This window comes from Arvicola amphibius, chromosome 3 (assembly GCF_903992535.2).
Source record: "Arvicola amphibius chromosome 3, mArvAmp1.2, whole genome shotgun sequence".
Taxonomy (NCBI): domain Eukaryota; kingdom Metazoa; phylum Chordata; class Mammalia; order Rodentia; family Cricetidae; genus Arvicola; species Arvicola amphibius.
The window spans coordinates 95112871-95130752 of NC_052049.1; the positions used below are offsets into that span (position 1 = coordinate 95112871).

The 17882-nt window shown below is 45.8% G+C and overlaps 1 protein-coding gene across 1 annotated transcript in view; it reads right to left on the reverse strand.

Moving 5' to 3' along the window:
- Positions 1-17489, reverse strand: part of LOC119810062 (beta-galactosidase-1-like protein 2) — a 38149-nt gene extending 20660 nt beyond the window's left edge. Inside the window, exons 1-5 of the mRNA XM_038323373.1 lie at positions 17375-17489; positions 5501-5698; positions 3963-4031; positions 3271-3366; positions 1305-1413 (exon numbers count right to left, since the gene is read on the reverse strand). Of these exons, the coding sequence (XP_038179301.1) occupies positions 1305-1413; positions 3271-3366; positions 3963-4031; positions 5501-5698; positions 17375-17460 (558 nt within the window). The 5' untranslated portion in view covers positions 17461-17489. The remainder of the gene's footprint in view (positions 1-1304; positions 1414-3270; positions 3367-3962; positions 4032-5500; positions 5699-17374) is intronic.
- Positions 17490-17882: the final 393 nt, after the last annotated feature.

Here is a 17882-nt window from a genome sequence, read left to right on the forward strand (position 1 = left end):
TTTTATGATGTTATTAGCCTTCATGTCTTACTGTGTCTGATCCATTTAACTTCACTGTACATATCTATAAAAAGGAACATGTCATATATGTAGGGTTTACTCCTATCTGTGGTCTCAAGCACCCATTAAGGGTCTTGGAATATGTCCTCTCTGATAAGGAGGATTCTTATGCATTTAATTATGGTTAACTGCATACCTGAAAGGGCCAGCTTTTTTACATACATTTTACACAATCTTTCGATCATGTGAAACAACTCAGCTGTGGCCATGCACAAGACTGGTTATATTACTCCCATGACTCAGAATGCATTCCTAGAACAACCTTCCCTGCTCCGCCCACCACAAAATGTGCTGGACCATCTCAGTAGCTGTGTTCCCTGGGAAAACCTCGGCTAAGAACTTCCAAGCTTCCTGCTTCTCTCATATCTAGCAAAGCCTGGCTTAGTAAATAAAAAGGCATTCAGTTGCATCTGATTTACAATGAAGATTTTCTGTAAATAGGCAGTAGTTTGTAAATATAAACGTGGCTCAAGTGATATCAGGGCATATTTATAAAAGTTTTTCCTTGCTTATCTGACTTTCAAACTCTCCCCAACAACCTGTTTCATCTGGCTGTTCATTCTGACTTATGCTATTAGGAATGTTCCAAACCATTAACCCAAGAGTGATATTTTTTTTTTCTCAGTACACCAGTTTTTTATTGCTGTACTAATTTCCAGACATCATTCTTTGTGATTTTACAAAGCAACTGGGTTAATTAATTCCATTCCTGTTTGTTATTGCTTATAATTGTTGCATAAAATATTAAGATGCTTCCTCCCTGTTTCATTTTAGTATATTTGTTTTGAACGGTCAGTGTGAATCGTACAGCACCTTTTGGCAGCACAGGGCAGTACTTTAAAGACATTAGTTAGAGCTTTGTACTGACACAGCGCTCTTCTGTCCTATCCTGGGCCTCCCACACGTGCTGTGCCATGCAGCACTGAGTCACTGTGTTGCAGGGACTCTGACACATGCACGCTTCAGTTCCTAGGGCATCCTATCTACTCAAGCCCCGCTGGAGCTCTGGCCGCACAGACTAATATGAGTGCTCATGCCTGGCTGTCATTTCAGCACTGACTGAGACCACACTAGGGTGGACACTCTTTGAAAACGTAAGTATCGCAGTCCTCCAGGACTCGCGCAGTGAAGAATGTATGGGTGTGTTGAGAAGAACTGCAGGATTCTCCTCTGGGAGTTTACCAAGGGCTGCCTGCTATTCAGAAGGCAGGCAGGAAAGGATTGAAAAGTCGTCCTTCTTTTACCTGGAGTGGCACCACCCTGGACATCAGGTGGTCAAAATAAAGGTCCACTGCTTTAGTGAAGCCACGGTACGTTGTTCTCAGCTTCATGTTCGGGTCTTGGAGGAGCCAACTTGGAGAAGGAAAGAAAAAGAGTATCAGTGCCAGGGTCTGTGGTTTCCCTTAGGCAGGCTCATGAGCAGTGCGAAGGAAGCAGCTTAAGAACAAGTCCGGAGAACAGGTCAGGGAAGGGTTAGTCACCACCCCACCACCTCCAATTAGCTAAGAAGTCAGGAAGCTACGCACACACCACTGCGTCAGCCTACACACCAAATGCCTTGGGAACTTAGAGTTCAATTTCACGCTACAGGAGCACTCACTGTCCACTGGAGTGAAAAAAGCAAGGCCTAGTTTTATACTAAAGAATCAAAACAGGCATGGCCGAGCACTCCTGGAACCCCAGCACTCAGTTGACACTGGAGAATCGCAAGTAAAACCAGCCTTAGCTAAAGAGGGAGTTGGCAGGTCCAGTGCGAAGGCAGGGGTAAAGGCAGTGCCAAAACGATTCATCCTTCCAGGATGTCCCAGAGGAACTAAGCTTACTGACTGAGGAACTCCTGAGCAGCAGCGGGAGGCCAAGAAGACACCGTCCCTGATCTGCTGTGGCCACAGATTTCCACAAAAACTCAGCACCATTCAAACGAAGTCCTGAGAAACACATTTTCTACCAGAAGACTCGGAGGGCTCCCTTCCCCTAACTCAGAAATGGAACAGCAATGTATCAGGAATGCCAGTTGGTGATGAAAGGCTGGCAGAAATGTCTCCCCTAGCCTGAGCTGCATGTCCCTGTCTATCAAACAGGCCTAGTTTCTCACCACACAGATACCCTACCCTCCTGGAAACCCCTCACGAATAGGCAGGAACCCCCAACCATGACAAGGGAGGGGGGAATCTGAGAGTGGGTGTTCCTACTGCTTCTAATTTAAGACTGTTAAACCCCGCTGGCCTCCCATGCCCAGCTCCAGCTGAGCCCAAGGAAAATGCTGACAGTGGCACAGGTGTCTAATCCGCCAAGAGGGGCAAGCAGCTCTGCCTCTGCTCACAGCTCTGTCTTGGACACTGTGCCAGGTCAGACTGACGCTGGATGCTGGAGAGGGGACAAGCTGCGTCCCTGAGGGAATGGCAGGCCTTGCTGGAAACAGAGCAGATAAAGCCTGACCATAGTACTTGTGTTGTGAGGAGAGAGCTCCCCACGCTACTTCTTTCCTCTGGGGACAGCACAGGTGGGCGGAGGCTTGCTAGCCACCTGTAATTAACAGCACAGGTGGGCGGAGACTGCGGCTAGCCACCTGTGATTGATGCTGTGCGGCCAGATATGGCAACGCCAATTAAGACAGAACTTGTTTTGATGGGAAAGGAAGGCAGCCTTGCTGAGGAAGAGGAAAGGATGTGGGTCCATGTGATAGATCCCCATCCTGACCCCACTCCCAGAGCATATGTTTAGCACACTCTGACCTTTGTGGAAACTATACTTAGATGAATGGACTCAGGAGAATTGAGGACAGAAACCATAACACCAACTCCTCCAAACTACAGCAACACTTGGTTGTTGATTTAATAAATCAACAGTAATATCGCCAAGAAACAGAGCAGGTTTGGTTTGCCTCATGTTGCAGTAAGAGCAAGATCAGATAAGGAGCCTGCCTGGGTGCCTCTCCAGTATGGCCAGAAGAAGGAAACACTTCCAAAGAGATAAGCGTTCTGCTGCTGCCACCTGACACATAGAAAGACCCAAGGGTAGCCACAAGGACAATCACTGCAGCGTTCTTCCAAAGAGCCTGCGGCACTGCCACCTGCTCCAGAAAGGAAATGCTATACAGGAAGAAAGCTACCTTAAAAACAAAACTAAGCCAACCCCTGTGAGCCTCATGAACGGGCATCCAGACCCCTCTCTCTGGCAACTCTGGACACCCGCACTGCCCTTTCTCACCTGGGCAAGCCCCCGAGGTCAATCTCACTACAGATGTAGGGCCCCGGTCGCAGAATCACCCACAGGCCAATCTTCGCAGCCAGCTGGATAAAGGCCCTAGGGAGGGAAAGAAAGTCAGCCCTGAGCATCCAGAAGGAAGGATACAGGAGGAGTCACAGGCGTGTGGGGATTAAACCTCTCCTGTTCTTCCCCTGCCTTTTCTCTCTCAACCAGGGAACATGGGATGATGAAGATTTGGCCCCAGCTCAACATAGCAGGGGATTCCTGCACCAGATAGGGGCTCAAAAGTCCTGGAAGCTGGGTATGCACTGGTTCCTTGCATCAGGACCACTGGGATTTGTCAGACAGGATACAGGGCTTTGTCTCCGACAACAGCCTTGTTAACTCAGAAGCAGCCCCAATCCCATCCCAAGCATATGGACCCCAACACAGAATCTGGTGGGATCTGGGATCTTGGCCCTCTGTATAGTGAAAAAGAGGATTACAGCCTATAGGCTGAGTACCTGGGTAATGAGTCACAATGGGGGAGCATCTAGGCCCTAAGTTCAGAACCTTTCTAAGCATGCTGAGGACAAGGCTCCAGATTCAGTCTCAGTCAAAGCAGAGCTAAGATACAACATCTTGAGTACTCATCATCAACCCCAAGTAACTTCCAATCCCGGACCAGGTACAGAAGCACCAAGACCACATACTCCAGGTCCAGGTTCCCAGAGAAGTTGAATTTGCCTCTTTCTGGCTCATGGAGGTTCCAGGGCACATAGCTGTAAGAGACAAGATAATTGCAGGTAAGTTTAATCATTCACATGAACATTTTTATCTCTAACACCCACGACAATGGCTAAAAAGACAATGTTCGATAACTTCAAATCTTGGAGACCAGATATGGGGACCACAAAAACTTAAGACAAGTCCTAGGAAGAATATGACATCTCCTTAGGCAGACAGAAAGTCAAGTAGACTTAGTGACATATGAGCTCCGTGGAGTAAAAGGCCAGGCTCTGTGCCCCAGGTTAGCACACACTGTAGTATTCCTATGACCTGTAGTTCTCCACGAGGCTGTACACATTATTTTCAACAGTGCTGTGATTGTCATTTTAATAACCGTCTTCAAAGTCAGCTCACGAGCCATGCGAGGGAGTTCATGTCCTTGATTAGTAATCACAGCTTCTTTTGCCTGCTAATGCAGCATTTCTACCTGATAGTGCTCTTTATTTCATAGAGATAGCACCTCAGGAGCATTTTTATTTATTTTTATTATTGTTAATAACATGTGTCTGGAGAGTGGTGTAGTGCAGGTGAGTGCAGGCTCCCACAGAGACCTATGGTGCCTCTGGAGCAGCGGGAACAAGCAGGTTGTGAGGTGCCTGACATGAATGCTAAGGACAGACTCCAGTCACTCTTAACTGCTCAGCCACCTCCTCCAGCCCCTAACCCTACTTTTTAGCTGGCTTGTCTAGCCTACATTTCGTCTGTGTCTGCCCCAGAACAGTTGTCAGGCTAGGTGAGGGAGGACAGTTGTAACAATCCAAAGGGCTTTCCAGAAAATAGATGCTGAACTGGTGTCAGCATCTTGGGACCCTAAAACTTGGGAAGCAGCAGTTGCTTGTGGAAAAGGGTTGGTTGCTTGTCAGTCTAGACAAAGTGGCGCACACCTGCAACCCCAGCATTCAAGACTCTACTTAGAGAGGACGGAGAGTTTGAAGCTAGCCTGGGCTGCACAGTAGAGAACCTTTCTCAAAAAAAGAAAATCACTTGCAGTAGTCTTTTTAACAACATAAGGAGACGACACTAGGAATGCAAAACTACAATGGAAAAGTCATCTGAGGGCACGGGGGAGGTAACAGTTCTCCACTGTACGGAGGCTCCAGGAGAAACTAGACTTGAAGAGACAGCTTGGCCATGAGCGCAGGTGAGCCTTCAGAATTGTGAAAAAGCAAGTTTATTTATTCAGACCACAAGATGAATAAACAAATCACCTCCCATATTTATTCTCTCTCTCTCCTCTCTCTCCTCTCTCTCTCTCTCTCTCTCTCTCTCACTCTCTCTCTCTCTCTCTCTCCAGTACTACATGGTTACATGTCCTCTACTTCATCTGTAGGGAGTTCTATAGAGCTTGCAAACCTAAGCAAGCAGCTTGGGCTAACTTCATCTCATAGCTTTCCTCCTGCAAGCACCAGGAGCCCCAACTTGGTAGCCAAGCTTGGTGGAGGGATGGGGAGGCGGCACTCACGTGGTAAGGGTATTCAAGCCACAGGCTTTCATTTTGAGCAGGCGGTCCCTCCAGTATTCCCTGGGCACACGGAAATAGTGTATGGATCCCCCAAAAATCTGAAAAGTGGAGTCCTCCAGCATAAAGTCTGGGCCTTTTGTTCGAAGTCCCAGGCGCCGATGCTGAAGCCATAGAGGAAGCAGAGTGCTCCAGTTCAACCTGAAAAATCAAAGGCCCTCATGTAGCCGTGAGGTTTCCACAGCAATGAGCATGGGTACAGAGATACACATTGCGTTCTTCTGTCCTTCACAAGTCCTCTGCTTTCTCTCTTTCACCTGCTCCCAGGGTAGCCAGGCAAAGCTCCCACCTTCCCACTTGGCCAAACCTTGGCAGGTGACTTTCTTCAGCACTACTTCCTGGGCTGGGCCCCACTGCAGGGGAAGTGCAAGCTGATGCTGCAACCAGGAACAAGACAGACACAATTTTCAACATGAAGACACGTAGGCTAAAGGGAGAGAGGATGAGGAAGGGTCAAGCTATGTGGGGAATTGTTCTCTAGTGTCACAGACAAGAACAGCTGCAGCTCACGGGCCTCTACTACTGCCGGTTGTTCTAAGCCATCAGACTAAACATTAAAGCAACAGCTACCAAAACAGTACCTCAGAGCCCCCTCATGGTCACAGCCGCCAACTTTGGGGTTCAGATACCTAGAAAGAGGCATCTGGATTAAATGGCATCCATTCACAGAGCAGATATGAAGTTTTTGCCTTCTGATAATCTACCGTCAACAAGGGATAACACAGAATGGCAGGGGCCTGTCCAGGAAGGCTATGAAGCAGCTACAGTCCATGAAAAAGCTTCTATGGATGTCTCAGTGGTTGGCTGACCAATGGGAGCCCTCAACTTGTTCCCCATGACTTACACAACTAGAAGTCTCTCTCTTTATCTAGGCTTTTAAAGGTCACTAGAAAAAGTCAACAAGAACTGGTTTAGGAAAGTTGGAGACAGAAAATAAGACCATAAGAATATTTGGAGCAAAAACCAATTTTAGCTGAGTTTTTTTTTCCATTATAGATCCTACAACGACAGGACGTATTGCCAGGCAGACTCCTCTGCATAAAAAGTCACCTGAGTGCCAAGAACTATGGCCCTGAGGCCCCAGAATAGGCCCTTTACTAAGAGTGCAGACACTACATAGGCATCGCTGTCTACTTGGGGATTCTCCGGGACAATTCATGGACAATAAAAATTACTTTTGGTCTGTGACTTCTGGCTTCTGATACCCCCAGTTTCCAAACCTGCCAGTAGCCATGTCTGAGGAGCAGCAGATAGCAGTTGAGCTCTAGGAGATTGGCCCTCCAGGAGGCAAAGCACTGATGGACGAGTCTCCGACAGGCAAGGATCTGAGGGCTTCAGCTCCAGAATGTTCCTGCTACTGCCATGCCTTTACGTTTGCCGCTGCCACTTTGCTCTGGCATCTAGCACGGTGTGAATGGGGGTGGGGGATACACTGCCTTTATGGTAGTGTGATTATCTCATGGGAACATCCTGTTCTACTGGCGATTTTTACCTGTGGGCTATCATGAAGATGATTTCCTCTCAAGCTGTACTGTTTAACTGAAGCGATGATTTTATTCAATAATAGTGTCAGCTTAAACAGAATTTTGATGGTTGAGGATTTTTAATAATTACAGGAAGTGATTGTGATAGAGGTTAGTTTAATGAGAAAGTTAATATAGGTAAAAACAGGATATGGTGTTGTTCCCATCTCTGATAAAGCAGGGGCTGCAGAGGATAGAAAATAATAACAAGGCAGTGTCACAGAGCTAGACTGTGGCTTGGGTTAATGATTAAGAACAACAACTGTGTCCCAGAAACTAACTTAGCGCAAGTTCTTTTAGTTTTAAAGTTGGGAGATTTCTCCATGGGTTACAGTATGCATCGTAGCTAAAACAAATATTTAAATAATTACTTAAGGTTAGATTAAGATTTTTTTGTTAATGATTTTGAGGTAGAAAATCTTGGGGAACAATTTAAAGTATAGAAAGGCATATAGTTGAGTGAGGGACTCAGAGGTCAAGAAACAAGAACAAAGCCTGGTTATTATTAGTTGATGTACCATTTTTGCTAGGATGGGTTGGTGATCAAAGATGATGATGAATTCCTTGTGCCCATTTCTACCCTCAGCTTCCTGATATAAAAAACTGTTGATGAATGGGTATTCACCCTGAGGATTTACAGTAGAGTTGACTGATTGTTTTTCATATGTAAAATTTTAGATTCATGATTCTTTTGAGATTTTTTTATAAGATTACCTTCTAAGATAAATAATAGAGTGATTTATCCTTTTGTTTTAATGACAAAACACAGCTTGCCAGCAAAAGAACTGGCTGAGAAAAATGCCTTGCTTGCTTACACTCTGTTAATCTATAATAAGTTGCTTGGATATGAATGTATGTGGGTTCCTGGGAATAATTTGTTTCTCACATATGGTACATAAGATGTTTAATCATGTAAGGGAAATGATAAACATGCTCTTTTTCTCTTGTATTCATTGTGATCATTCAATTGAAAAGTATAATGTAACCACACTATAATTTTTATACTGCTTGAAAGATTTTGCTGGGGTATATAAGCTGTAAGTGAAAAATTAAGGGCAGAAGGGATATATTTAGAAAGAGGTAAGAAAAGAAATAAGGAAATGAAAAGATGGCAGAGAGGCCGTGAAGGTGTAGGTGTGTATTTTCCCTTTCTCACCAGCCCTGGAGAAATGAATTTTGCTCCCCTCAGCAGCCCCAGAGAATTGAATTTTGCCCCCTTTACCAGCCCCAGAGAATTAAACTTTACTCCCTCAGAGAGAAAAGTCACATTGAGCAATTAGTTCATAGGCTCAGTGGATCCCCCTCAATGCCTGCACTGCTGAAGGCTGGTCCTCACGGCAGCTGTACAAACCCATACGGGATTCCATTTCTGTTTAGTCATCTTGGATAACCTGTGACCTAATCTCCCTCTCTGTCTCTCTGGAAGAAAGCTTCACGTTCCCACAGAAGACTGGCAAATGATATCTGAGGATTTGTTCACCTTTTGCAAGGATGAAAACAAACTAGCATCTAGATGCGAGTACCCTGGAAGTATGCTAGCCCTAAACTCATAACCCTAGCTCTTTGGGTGAGTTTCTTCTGTGAAATGGGGATGATGCCTGTTAGAAAGGCCACTGAGAGGGTTAGGTAAAAATAAAATGCCCTGTGGAATGCAATGAACGTGTCTTCCTATTGTTTGAAAGTAAAACTCATGTTAGTGAACTTACATGGCACAAAGAACAGTCTTGGTGCATTTAATGACATTAATATGAAATAATCTCATGGTTGCCATTATCCTATTTTAGTAAATACTTTTAATGCTAAACTTTGTGTCGGGCTATCTTATTACACTGCCAAAACTTTTGCACCAAAAGATCTATACAGTGATATTCTACCAACCAATCCAATTCCTCGGCCAGCATGTAATTTACTCCAGCCAAGAGCCAAACCCTGACACATTGCCACATCCACCTTGTGGCTGCTTTGGGGACACAGGTAAGTAGTTACTGTGGAGACTGTGTGGCTCACACTACTGAGAACATTTAATACCTGACCCTTGCCAGGAAACCCTGAAATCTCTATCCTAGTTGAGGAGCGGGGGTTATTCAAATGCCGCCCTGAGGCTCCCACTCCTCCTGGCAGCAGGATCTCAGCAGGACCTTTCTTAGGCTGTAGGCTCTGGGCAGTTCAAGCTGTTTTGCACCTGTGCATCTCCCTTGGTTTGAGGACATGTCCTCTGAAGAAAGCACTCTGCTTCACTTGTCTGCTCATTTACCCGCAACACACACACACACACACACACACACACACACACACACACCTGTTGGACTTGCCAGGCTACTACGAGTAATGACTGAAAGGATAGGTTTTTTTTTCTTTGTCTTTAAATGTCTTAAAAAAGGAACACAACGACAGTCTGGTTATGAAAACATACACACACACACACAATCTCATTATTTTTAAAGATATTTATATATAAATATATATATAATATAAAAATATTATATAATATTTACATGTTAGTGATCTTACTATCAGGTAGCAATCTTTGTTCTCTGGACAGAAGTTGAAAAAAATCTCTAAATATTGGCCAATTCCGATTTCTTACTTTCCTTAGTGAGAAGCTATAAATGTCTGTTTATAGGAGAAGAGAGTCCTCATTCTGCTAAACACAGATAAGGGCAGGACTGGCTGAAGGCAGGATCTGGGACTCTCATTCCTTGCAAATAACACACACTCTTCCCTGCCCTAGTTGTGACCAATGCAGGCTGTTTTCTCCAAGTGTGGTCTGCAGACAGAAGGGTATATCCATCTGAAGCTTGTTGGAAATGCGAAAATCTGAGACCTACTGAACCAAAACCTGCACTTTAACCAGATTCCCAAGGTTAAATACAAGTGTCACACCCCCTCTGTACTTTCTCCTTGAACAGCACTCTTGACCAACAAATGAATCAAGGAAAGAATCAGAAAATGCTTTGAGATGGAAAATAAAGGCACAACACAGAAAATATACAGTTCCATTCCAAATTTTCTTAAACTCCAAACTCCCCTGAGCCAATTAATGACTTAACATCTTTACTGCAATGTGTAGCAAGCAGATAGTTCGTCGTGCCCCACCACCCTGTGATATATCTTTTTCTCTTCCTCTCCACTGACAGTTTCAAACTTCCAGTTGTTCGGGACCAGATCCTGGAGTCCTCCTTGACTCCTCTTTCTTTTGCTATTTCTTTGCCTTTTTATGCCCTATCATTTTCTAGATTAAAAAATAAAATATCTCTTGCTTGTCAAGAGATAGGAAATGAACACTGCAAGCAAGCACACAGCTAACTGTTATCAAATTTTGAATGCTGGAAAGTTCAATATTTCTGGAAATTTTGTGTTAGCCTACTAAACAAAACATCAATATCTCGACAAAAGGGATGAATTCGGAGAGATAACAAGGTTGGTCAATGTTGGGCTTCTCCAGAGAATTCGCCGTGAGAAAAATGTGGTGACGCAAGTGAGATCTCTGTGCACCAAACTGCAGGACAAAGCTCCTTGCAAAGAGCTGTTCACACTAAATCACGATCATTAATACTAATGATCATCATATTAAAAATTACCCCATAATTTCCTGAGTAATTAACTGGGCAATATTAGAATACAGGAAATGCCAACTGTGTGATTCTGACTGGCTAGTTTAAAGATCAGAGGCGCTTCACTCCTAAGTTAGGCTTGTCACCAAGGAGCTAGCCAGACCCTGGGGAACCCGGTGTGCTTTGCTGTCTTCCTTAGCGAGCAGTTCATGCATGGTCGCATTCTCTCTGAGGAAAACGGAGGCACCTGCCTTCTTTGGGGCTAGATGCTTATAGCGCCACTTTCTTCTAGATCCTTTGTTGCTTCTGTATCTTGATTTCATTTTAAGGAAAGAATCTGGCCAGAAGTGCTCTGCCGGGCTCTGCTTAGTCAGGTTCTGTTCTTCCATCTAGAAGAAAGGGTAGCCACGCTCACAGTATAGATAAGGGGCCTGGACAAAGACGTGTATGTGCTATGGTGTGTGCGTGTGTGTGTGTGGAGCGTGTTTGGGTGGGTGTGTGTTTGGGTGTGTGTGCATGTGTGAGCATGCGTGTGTGTGTATTCCTAACGGGACCTCATGCAACTCATCCCACTAATGGCAAGTGAAACACACAGTATTCACTGTCGCTTTGTAGGCTACAGACACAGAAACAGGCAACGGTGAAACATGAAGAAAGCCCTGTGAGGATGTCTCATCACTTGTGAAGTTGCGGGATGAAGGGTGAAGCTTCCTGACACTTTGCCACGAATAACTGAAGGGGGTCATGAGGACAGAGGGCATGAAACAGGTTCCAGCAGGAAGCATGTCCCTGAACATAAGATGCGCTGTTGTGTGGCTGTGTTCAGAAAAGCGCAGAGGAGCAGGTCAGAGGTTACCACCTCATTCACTCTGAAAGGGCCCATGAATGGATTTTCAACTGTCAAAGATCTTGTAAGAAGCTGGTATGGAGTGGGGGAGGGGGAGACCAGATATTGCTACCACCTCTTTGAACAATATATGTGAATCAGCCTGATTTTGGAGTGCCTCTCACCATGCCAGAGGATTATTTGTAAATCCTGCAAACACTGATCAGCAATAGGCTTTCAGTGGGCTTAGGAAGCTTCATTAGAGACACAGCCACCTCCTGCAAGCATCTGTTCACCACAGTCTGGCCAGACAGACCTAGATGGCCTGGGATCCTCAGAAGTCGATGCAACACAGACATCACCAGGAGCAGCTAAGCTTGAGATGAGAGGCAAAGGCAACACATTCACTGTAGTAATCTGGGCACCTGCAGTGGCTGTCAACAACTTGTAGATCCCCAGGGTTGATTACTTTGGTAATAAACATAACATGTCTGAGATAAGAGCCTACAGGTTCAATCTCCAGATGCACTGTGAGCTTTCTAGAGCCCATGAACCAGAGATGCAACTGAATTCAGTTCAGGGCATCGTACTAGCAGAGAAAGCAAGAGAATACCCACAACTTCATTCATTCCAGTGGCCAAGCCAGAGGCCACAATTTTACATGGCAGATACATTAAAATGCCCAAAGACCTCATTATATACACACAGAAATTTTCTCCCAACATCTCGATATGGCTCAGCCTATTAAATATATGCCTTTTAGTTGAAGTCAAATGCTTTGGACTGCCATTTTGCTGAAGAGTCATCAAACACAACCCACCTCCCACCCTTCCCCTAACCCCACCCCACCCCACACCCAAGCACAAAGATCTGTACCCCCAAACCCCAAAACCAGTATGTGCTTTCCACAGAGACACAAGGCACTATTGCAAGCCCAGTAAGTCTACTTTCCCTTTGAAAGAAACTAGACTGCTTCCCAGACTATAGACATCTGTGTGCTTGGCCCCAAGACAGTATTGTGCTTCAGAGGGCAGCATCTTCTGAATACTGTAGGAAATATATACACGAAGAAGCATGAATTAGACCAGTACCTTGAGACCCAGCAATGAAATAACAGAGATCCTTTCAGTAATTCATCACCTAACAAAAGCCAAAACTATAAGGATCTTCTGTGATACTGTACTTTTATTGTGACCAAAAAAAAAAAAAAATTACCATCAACAGCCTCATAAATCAACAGATTAGTTCATCTCAGCCTAAAAGAGAAAACTCTGATAACTCAAAAAGATTAAAGATTCTTAGCCGGGCGGTGGTGGTGCATGCCTTTAATCCTAGCACTCGGGAGGCAGAGGCAGGCGGATCTCTGAGTTCGAGGCCAGCCTGGTCTACAAGAGCTAGTTCCAGGACAGGCTCTAGAAACTACAGAGAAACCCTGTCTCGAAAAACCAAAAAAAAAAAAAAAAAAAAAAAAAAAGATTCTTCATCATTAATAATAAGCCTATAGGAGTGTTTGAGGCGGTATAAACAGAATAACCTTCTGATATAGGAAACAGTGCAGCTACATTAAGTGCATTAAAATCTATTTCTGGGGATTATGTCACTAAGGTATATAATGAACACAATAATTTTTATAAATCCTCAGGAATCTATATTGTCCTACACACAAATTAAAAGAATTTTCTCCCTTAGCCTGAAGAATTTAGCTCAAAATATCCTTTACAGGACCCAGGAGAAATGGAATATGTTGTTTTGGAAGAATGTCCTGAGATTTAAAATTAATATCTGTTATGGTCAGCAATTCTGCTTATAGAAATCCATCTATTGTATATTCATTGCAGCTGTTTACTTCAGTAGCTAAAAGATTAAAAACAATCAATGCCCATCAACTGAGGAATGCTTAAATAAATTATGTACCTAATGGACAAGTGGGAAAACAGTACAGCTATTGTCTCATGAACGCATACAACACATCTACAAGAATCTATCATCAGTAACTATGGTGGAAAAGGAAGTGAGGATGTAGGAGTTTCTTTTCACTAATTCTCCCTTTATCCTCTGGATGTTCATTTACCACCTACTCACAAATTAAACACTTAAAACCAAGTTTTTCCTTGAAATGGGAAACACCCAGTATCATGCTAAGTGTCACCAAAGGACCCATGAATACCAACTGAGTATCCCCTGGGCAAACAGCAATTTGAAAGTGTTTGCTTCCTTACCATGAGCCTTGAAACCCATCCCTGCCCTTTTATCCCAGGAACAGCCCCTCACAAGGGGAATTCTCATTTCAACATGGGCTTTAATACCCAGATCATTAGATTAAAGCAAACTATGGGATTGGATGGAGCAGAAAACATCCATATACCAAAAGGACTTTGCCCTTGCTGGGGTGACAAGTTAGGAGGGTAGAACAGTCATTTCAGCAAAGATTAGTGGCATGTATTTTCCTTGCTACTTATTTGAGTAAGGTAGGAAGAACCCTCTCCACCCTTCTGGAACACCTGGCCCCGATGCAATGTAGTTCTTTGTTCCCATCAAAAGTGTCAAAGTTCTAAGAGAACTTCAGTCTCCTTTAGAGACTGGCTAACGCGGGTTCTGTGAAAATCTCAGTGCCAACCCCGTTCTACCTGCACAGACTAACTCAAGTATCTCACATCTCCTGCACTGTGAGCTTCTTCCCAGGAAGCTTTGCTTCACCACCTGTACAGTGACTACCTGCCCAGAGACACTTCCCAGATCCTAAAAACTTTACTACCACTAAAAGATGAAAGGAACAGCCCTCTAAGCATTGGGACACTCCAGGACCCATGACTCAGGCCTCAGAGTGGAGTCCTAAAGTAGGGAAAGCTCATAAAATCAGTAGCTTCGCAGGAGAGAGACACAGTTTGTCCACAGGTTACCTTTGGAAAGCACGTTGATCTAATATGTTTTTTTAAAAAAATACAGCCATCATATAGCTAAGTTATCCGCTTTTAGCAAGAAAGAGTTTCAGAGGGAGACAGCAGGGCCTAGAAGCCAGAGACTGGTGGTACAGGAACAGCAGCTGACAAAGGGCTGAGAGAAGAAATGAACACACCTAGAAACATGAGACTAAAAAACTTAATGTGGCTCTCTCTCTCTTTTTCTCTCTCTCTCCCTCCCTTCCTCCCTCCCTCCCTCCCTCCCTCCAGTTTGGACAGATAAAAATCTCAAGTCTAAGATATGCAGAGCTGACTGAATTATTACTCAGCGGAGCATTTCTATTGTGGGAAAAGGCTATAAAAAGACCATGCCCTGATCGTATCAAATAGGCATTCTTGTGTGGCTTTAGGTGGAAGAGCAGAAAAGAAAATTGGGCAACCAGTTCAACAACACGGTTCACACTGATAACACAGGCTGCCATTCTCAAGCGAAAAGAAGCCACACGAAAGGATCACACACACCTTAGATAATACATAAAGTCACAGAAAACCCCCAGTGGATACTGGGCACTATATAGAAACAAGAGGGAGGGAAAGGTGACAGTGAGGTACAAAAGAATTCAGGGAAGAGAAAAATAGCTACTTCCACTGCTTTTAATTGTGGTGGCACTGTCCCACGTTATCTATATCAAAGGTGATTGATAAACTACGTACACTTCATTGTATAACAATTACACTTCTATGCGTAAATATAGCTTTTAATAAAAAACATTTTTAAAGCCCCCCAAAAAGATTGAATGAAATCTCCCCCCCCAAATCATTTTTAGTCCTCCCATGTCTTAAATGTGATATAATTAAGCAACTATAACTATGAACCAACCCAAGGAAAAGTTGGGGAAAAAGGAATGTTAAAGCCCAACATCTTACCCCCAAATACCTGCTGTCGGGGTCCCGGAAAAGGGCTGGTGCTGATGGTTGGGCTCCAGAGCACTGTGAGCAGAGTAGCCAGTCTCCATGTGACCTATATTCCACCAGCCACACCAACATTCCTCAACAACAGCTGGGAGGGAGAGGCACCCACCCACCCGCTCAGTTAATGACCTGGTCAAAGCTGGGGTAAGCCAGGAAGAGAGAGCCAGTTTGTTTTCCTTTGGCCCCAGAGCTATTTAAGTAACTCATAGGCACTGGTGTCCCACACAAATTTGCCAGAAGGAACTGGGCAGATGGCACGTGGGAATGCTACATTCCAAAGGATGCCAAGGACACTTGTACTCCCAGGGGATCCCAAACGATGGCCCTGATCTGAGGTCTGAGCCTCTCTAGGCTTCCTCACCTGCTGAAAAGGAAGGAGTCATGAAGCAAATTAGCATTTCAACCCGTTTCCCAGGCTTGAGTCACCACTATGCTTTCTTGGCTGCTATTCCTGACCCATTCCACAGCCCCAGCGTGATTCCTGTCATGGCTACCTTGCCTGGTGGGAATCAGTTACTCAGCTATGAGAAGGTCGGTCTTCTTCACAGCCCACTCACTTCCCTGACACCTCAGCAGTGTCCTGCCAGGTGACAACCACCCTTCCTCCTTCCCACATGTTTTCCCTAGGACTACTAGAAAATGCTACCTGACCAGCTCCATCCCTTCCGGAGTTGCCCTCACAGTGACCTGCCTCAGTCACTTGCAGGGACAGGTGTACCTGGGATCAAAAACAAGCAAACACTTCTCTAGGGCCCCACCTCCAGGACTCCCTGCTCTAGGAAGGAGCTCCTGTTGCCTCAGCCCTGAGTGATTCCTCTGGAGTTGCATCAACCTTGCACCTGGGGAAAGCTGACAGAAGCCATGACTTCAAAGAAAAGGCAGTTCCAACCGATAAGAAAGGGAAAGGGTTCAGAACAACTAAGAGAATAAAATGACTTAGAAGTTTCTTGGGCCCCAGGATGAAAAAAAAAGATCCATTTTCTTCTCCCAAGCAATATAATGACATCCTCTCAGAAACAAAAGGCTGTAAGTCTTGAGAAGATGTCAATGTGAAGTTTCCAAGTGTATTCTCGTGGCAGTATAAAAGCATAGATCTTCATCTAAAAGGGGGAGGTGGGGAAGAAGTAAGTCCCTATCTTCCAGTGGAAGTTCACGGAAGTGAGGAAAGGGAATAATAAAGGAACCAAAGCCAAAACTGAGGGTGCCCACCACCTCCAGTTCCCAGGGCTGGGCCTCCAACTCAAGTCAACTGCTTAAACATTCCGCATTGCTATTGTGCTTCCCAGCAACGCTGGAGATTTTGAATATGTAAAGTGCCAGGCATGGACCTGGAAGAGCAGAGGGACTGTAGGCTCCTATAAATAGATATGTTTTGGAAAACTTCTGGAGTGCATCACCAGAGAACTTGTTCCTGAGCAGTGGGGAAACCATTCTTCCAATGAACACCACCGACTGCTGCAAGCAGCAGTTTATAAAGCGGGTGGGGAGCATACAAAAGGGAAGGGAGAAAGTGGAGACGCGTACTTACAAACTAGTGCAAATAAATCGGGGCTGAGAGTCTAGGAGAGACCCACGGTCAGAGTCCTTAGGACTCTAAGTCCGCTTTAGCCATGAGCAACAAACACTGACTGCAGAATAGAGACTTCCAGCTTGGAAGGAAATGTGAGTGAGAGAAAAGCAGAGGGGGCTACAAGAAGCAGTGGTGGGGGCGTCTGAGGAGGGATGTAAAGGCCAGCCAGTTCTGCCGAGCTTTCCACAGGACTAGACGTGTCTATGAACAGAAGAGACGGGCACCAAGTGTGGAGCACTGGAAAACACAACGCACTGACCTCTAGGGACTGATAGGGCAGTGCCTGCCTGGTGTTACCCAGGAGCTAGGTGTGAGTGACTCCGGGGGCTCAAAGGGACTCCGGGTTGCTGGAGCTCTCTAAGGAAAGAAAGGATTAGGGTCGCGGTTTCCCAGGCTTGTGGCAGACTCCAACCTGAGACTTTGGGCTGGGACCAGAGGAGTCCCGTAGGTGCTGGGCGGGGCTCCCTCTCACCTGCGGAGCACCAGGAAGCTCAAGAACAGCAGCAGCACGAGTCCGAGTGTGCGGCCCGGCCTCCGCCGCAGGCTCCACTTGGGCATCTCGCGAACGCTGCGGGCAGACACCCGGGTTCCCACTCCAGCCTCACTCAGCGGCCCGCCAAAGCCCTGGCCCGGTGGGGCGGGGCCGCACACGGGTCACCCCGGCAACCGTGCTACGGCCAGCCCGACCCGCTGGCGCCCATTGGCTGAGGCTTGAGGCCCCGCCTCCCCGCCGGGGCCTTGCGCAGACAAGGTGCCCCGCCCCGGCCAAAGGCGAAACAAGGCTGGGGAGGGGCGGGGAGGGGCAAGGAGGGACGGGGCGGGGCAGGGAGGGGCGGGGCGGGCGAGGGAGGAGGAGGCAGGGTGGTCTCAGCTCTCCTTCAACCTTGTGGGGGTGCCACAAAGTTCCCTGCTGCCCAGTTGAGGCAGCAAATTACCAACTACCCAGGTCGTCCTGCCTCCCACCCTGCACTTAAATGCAG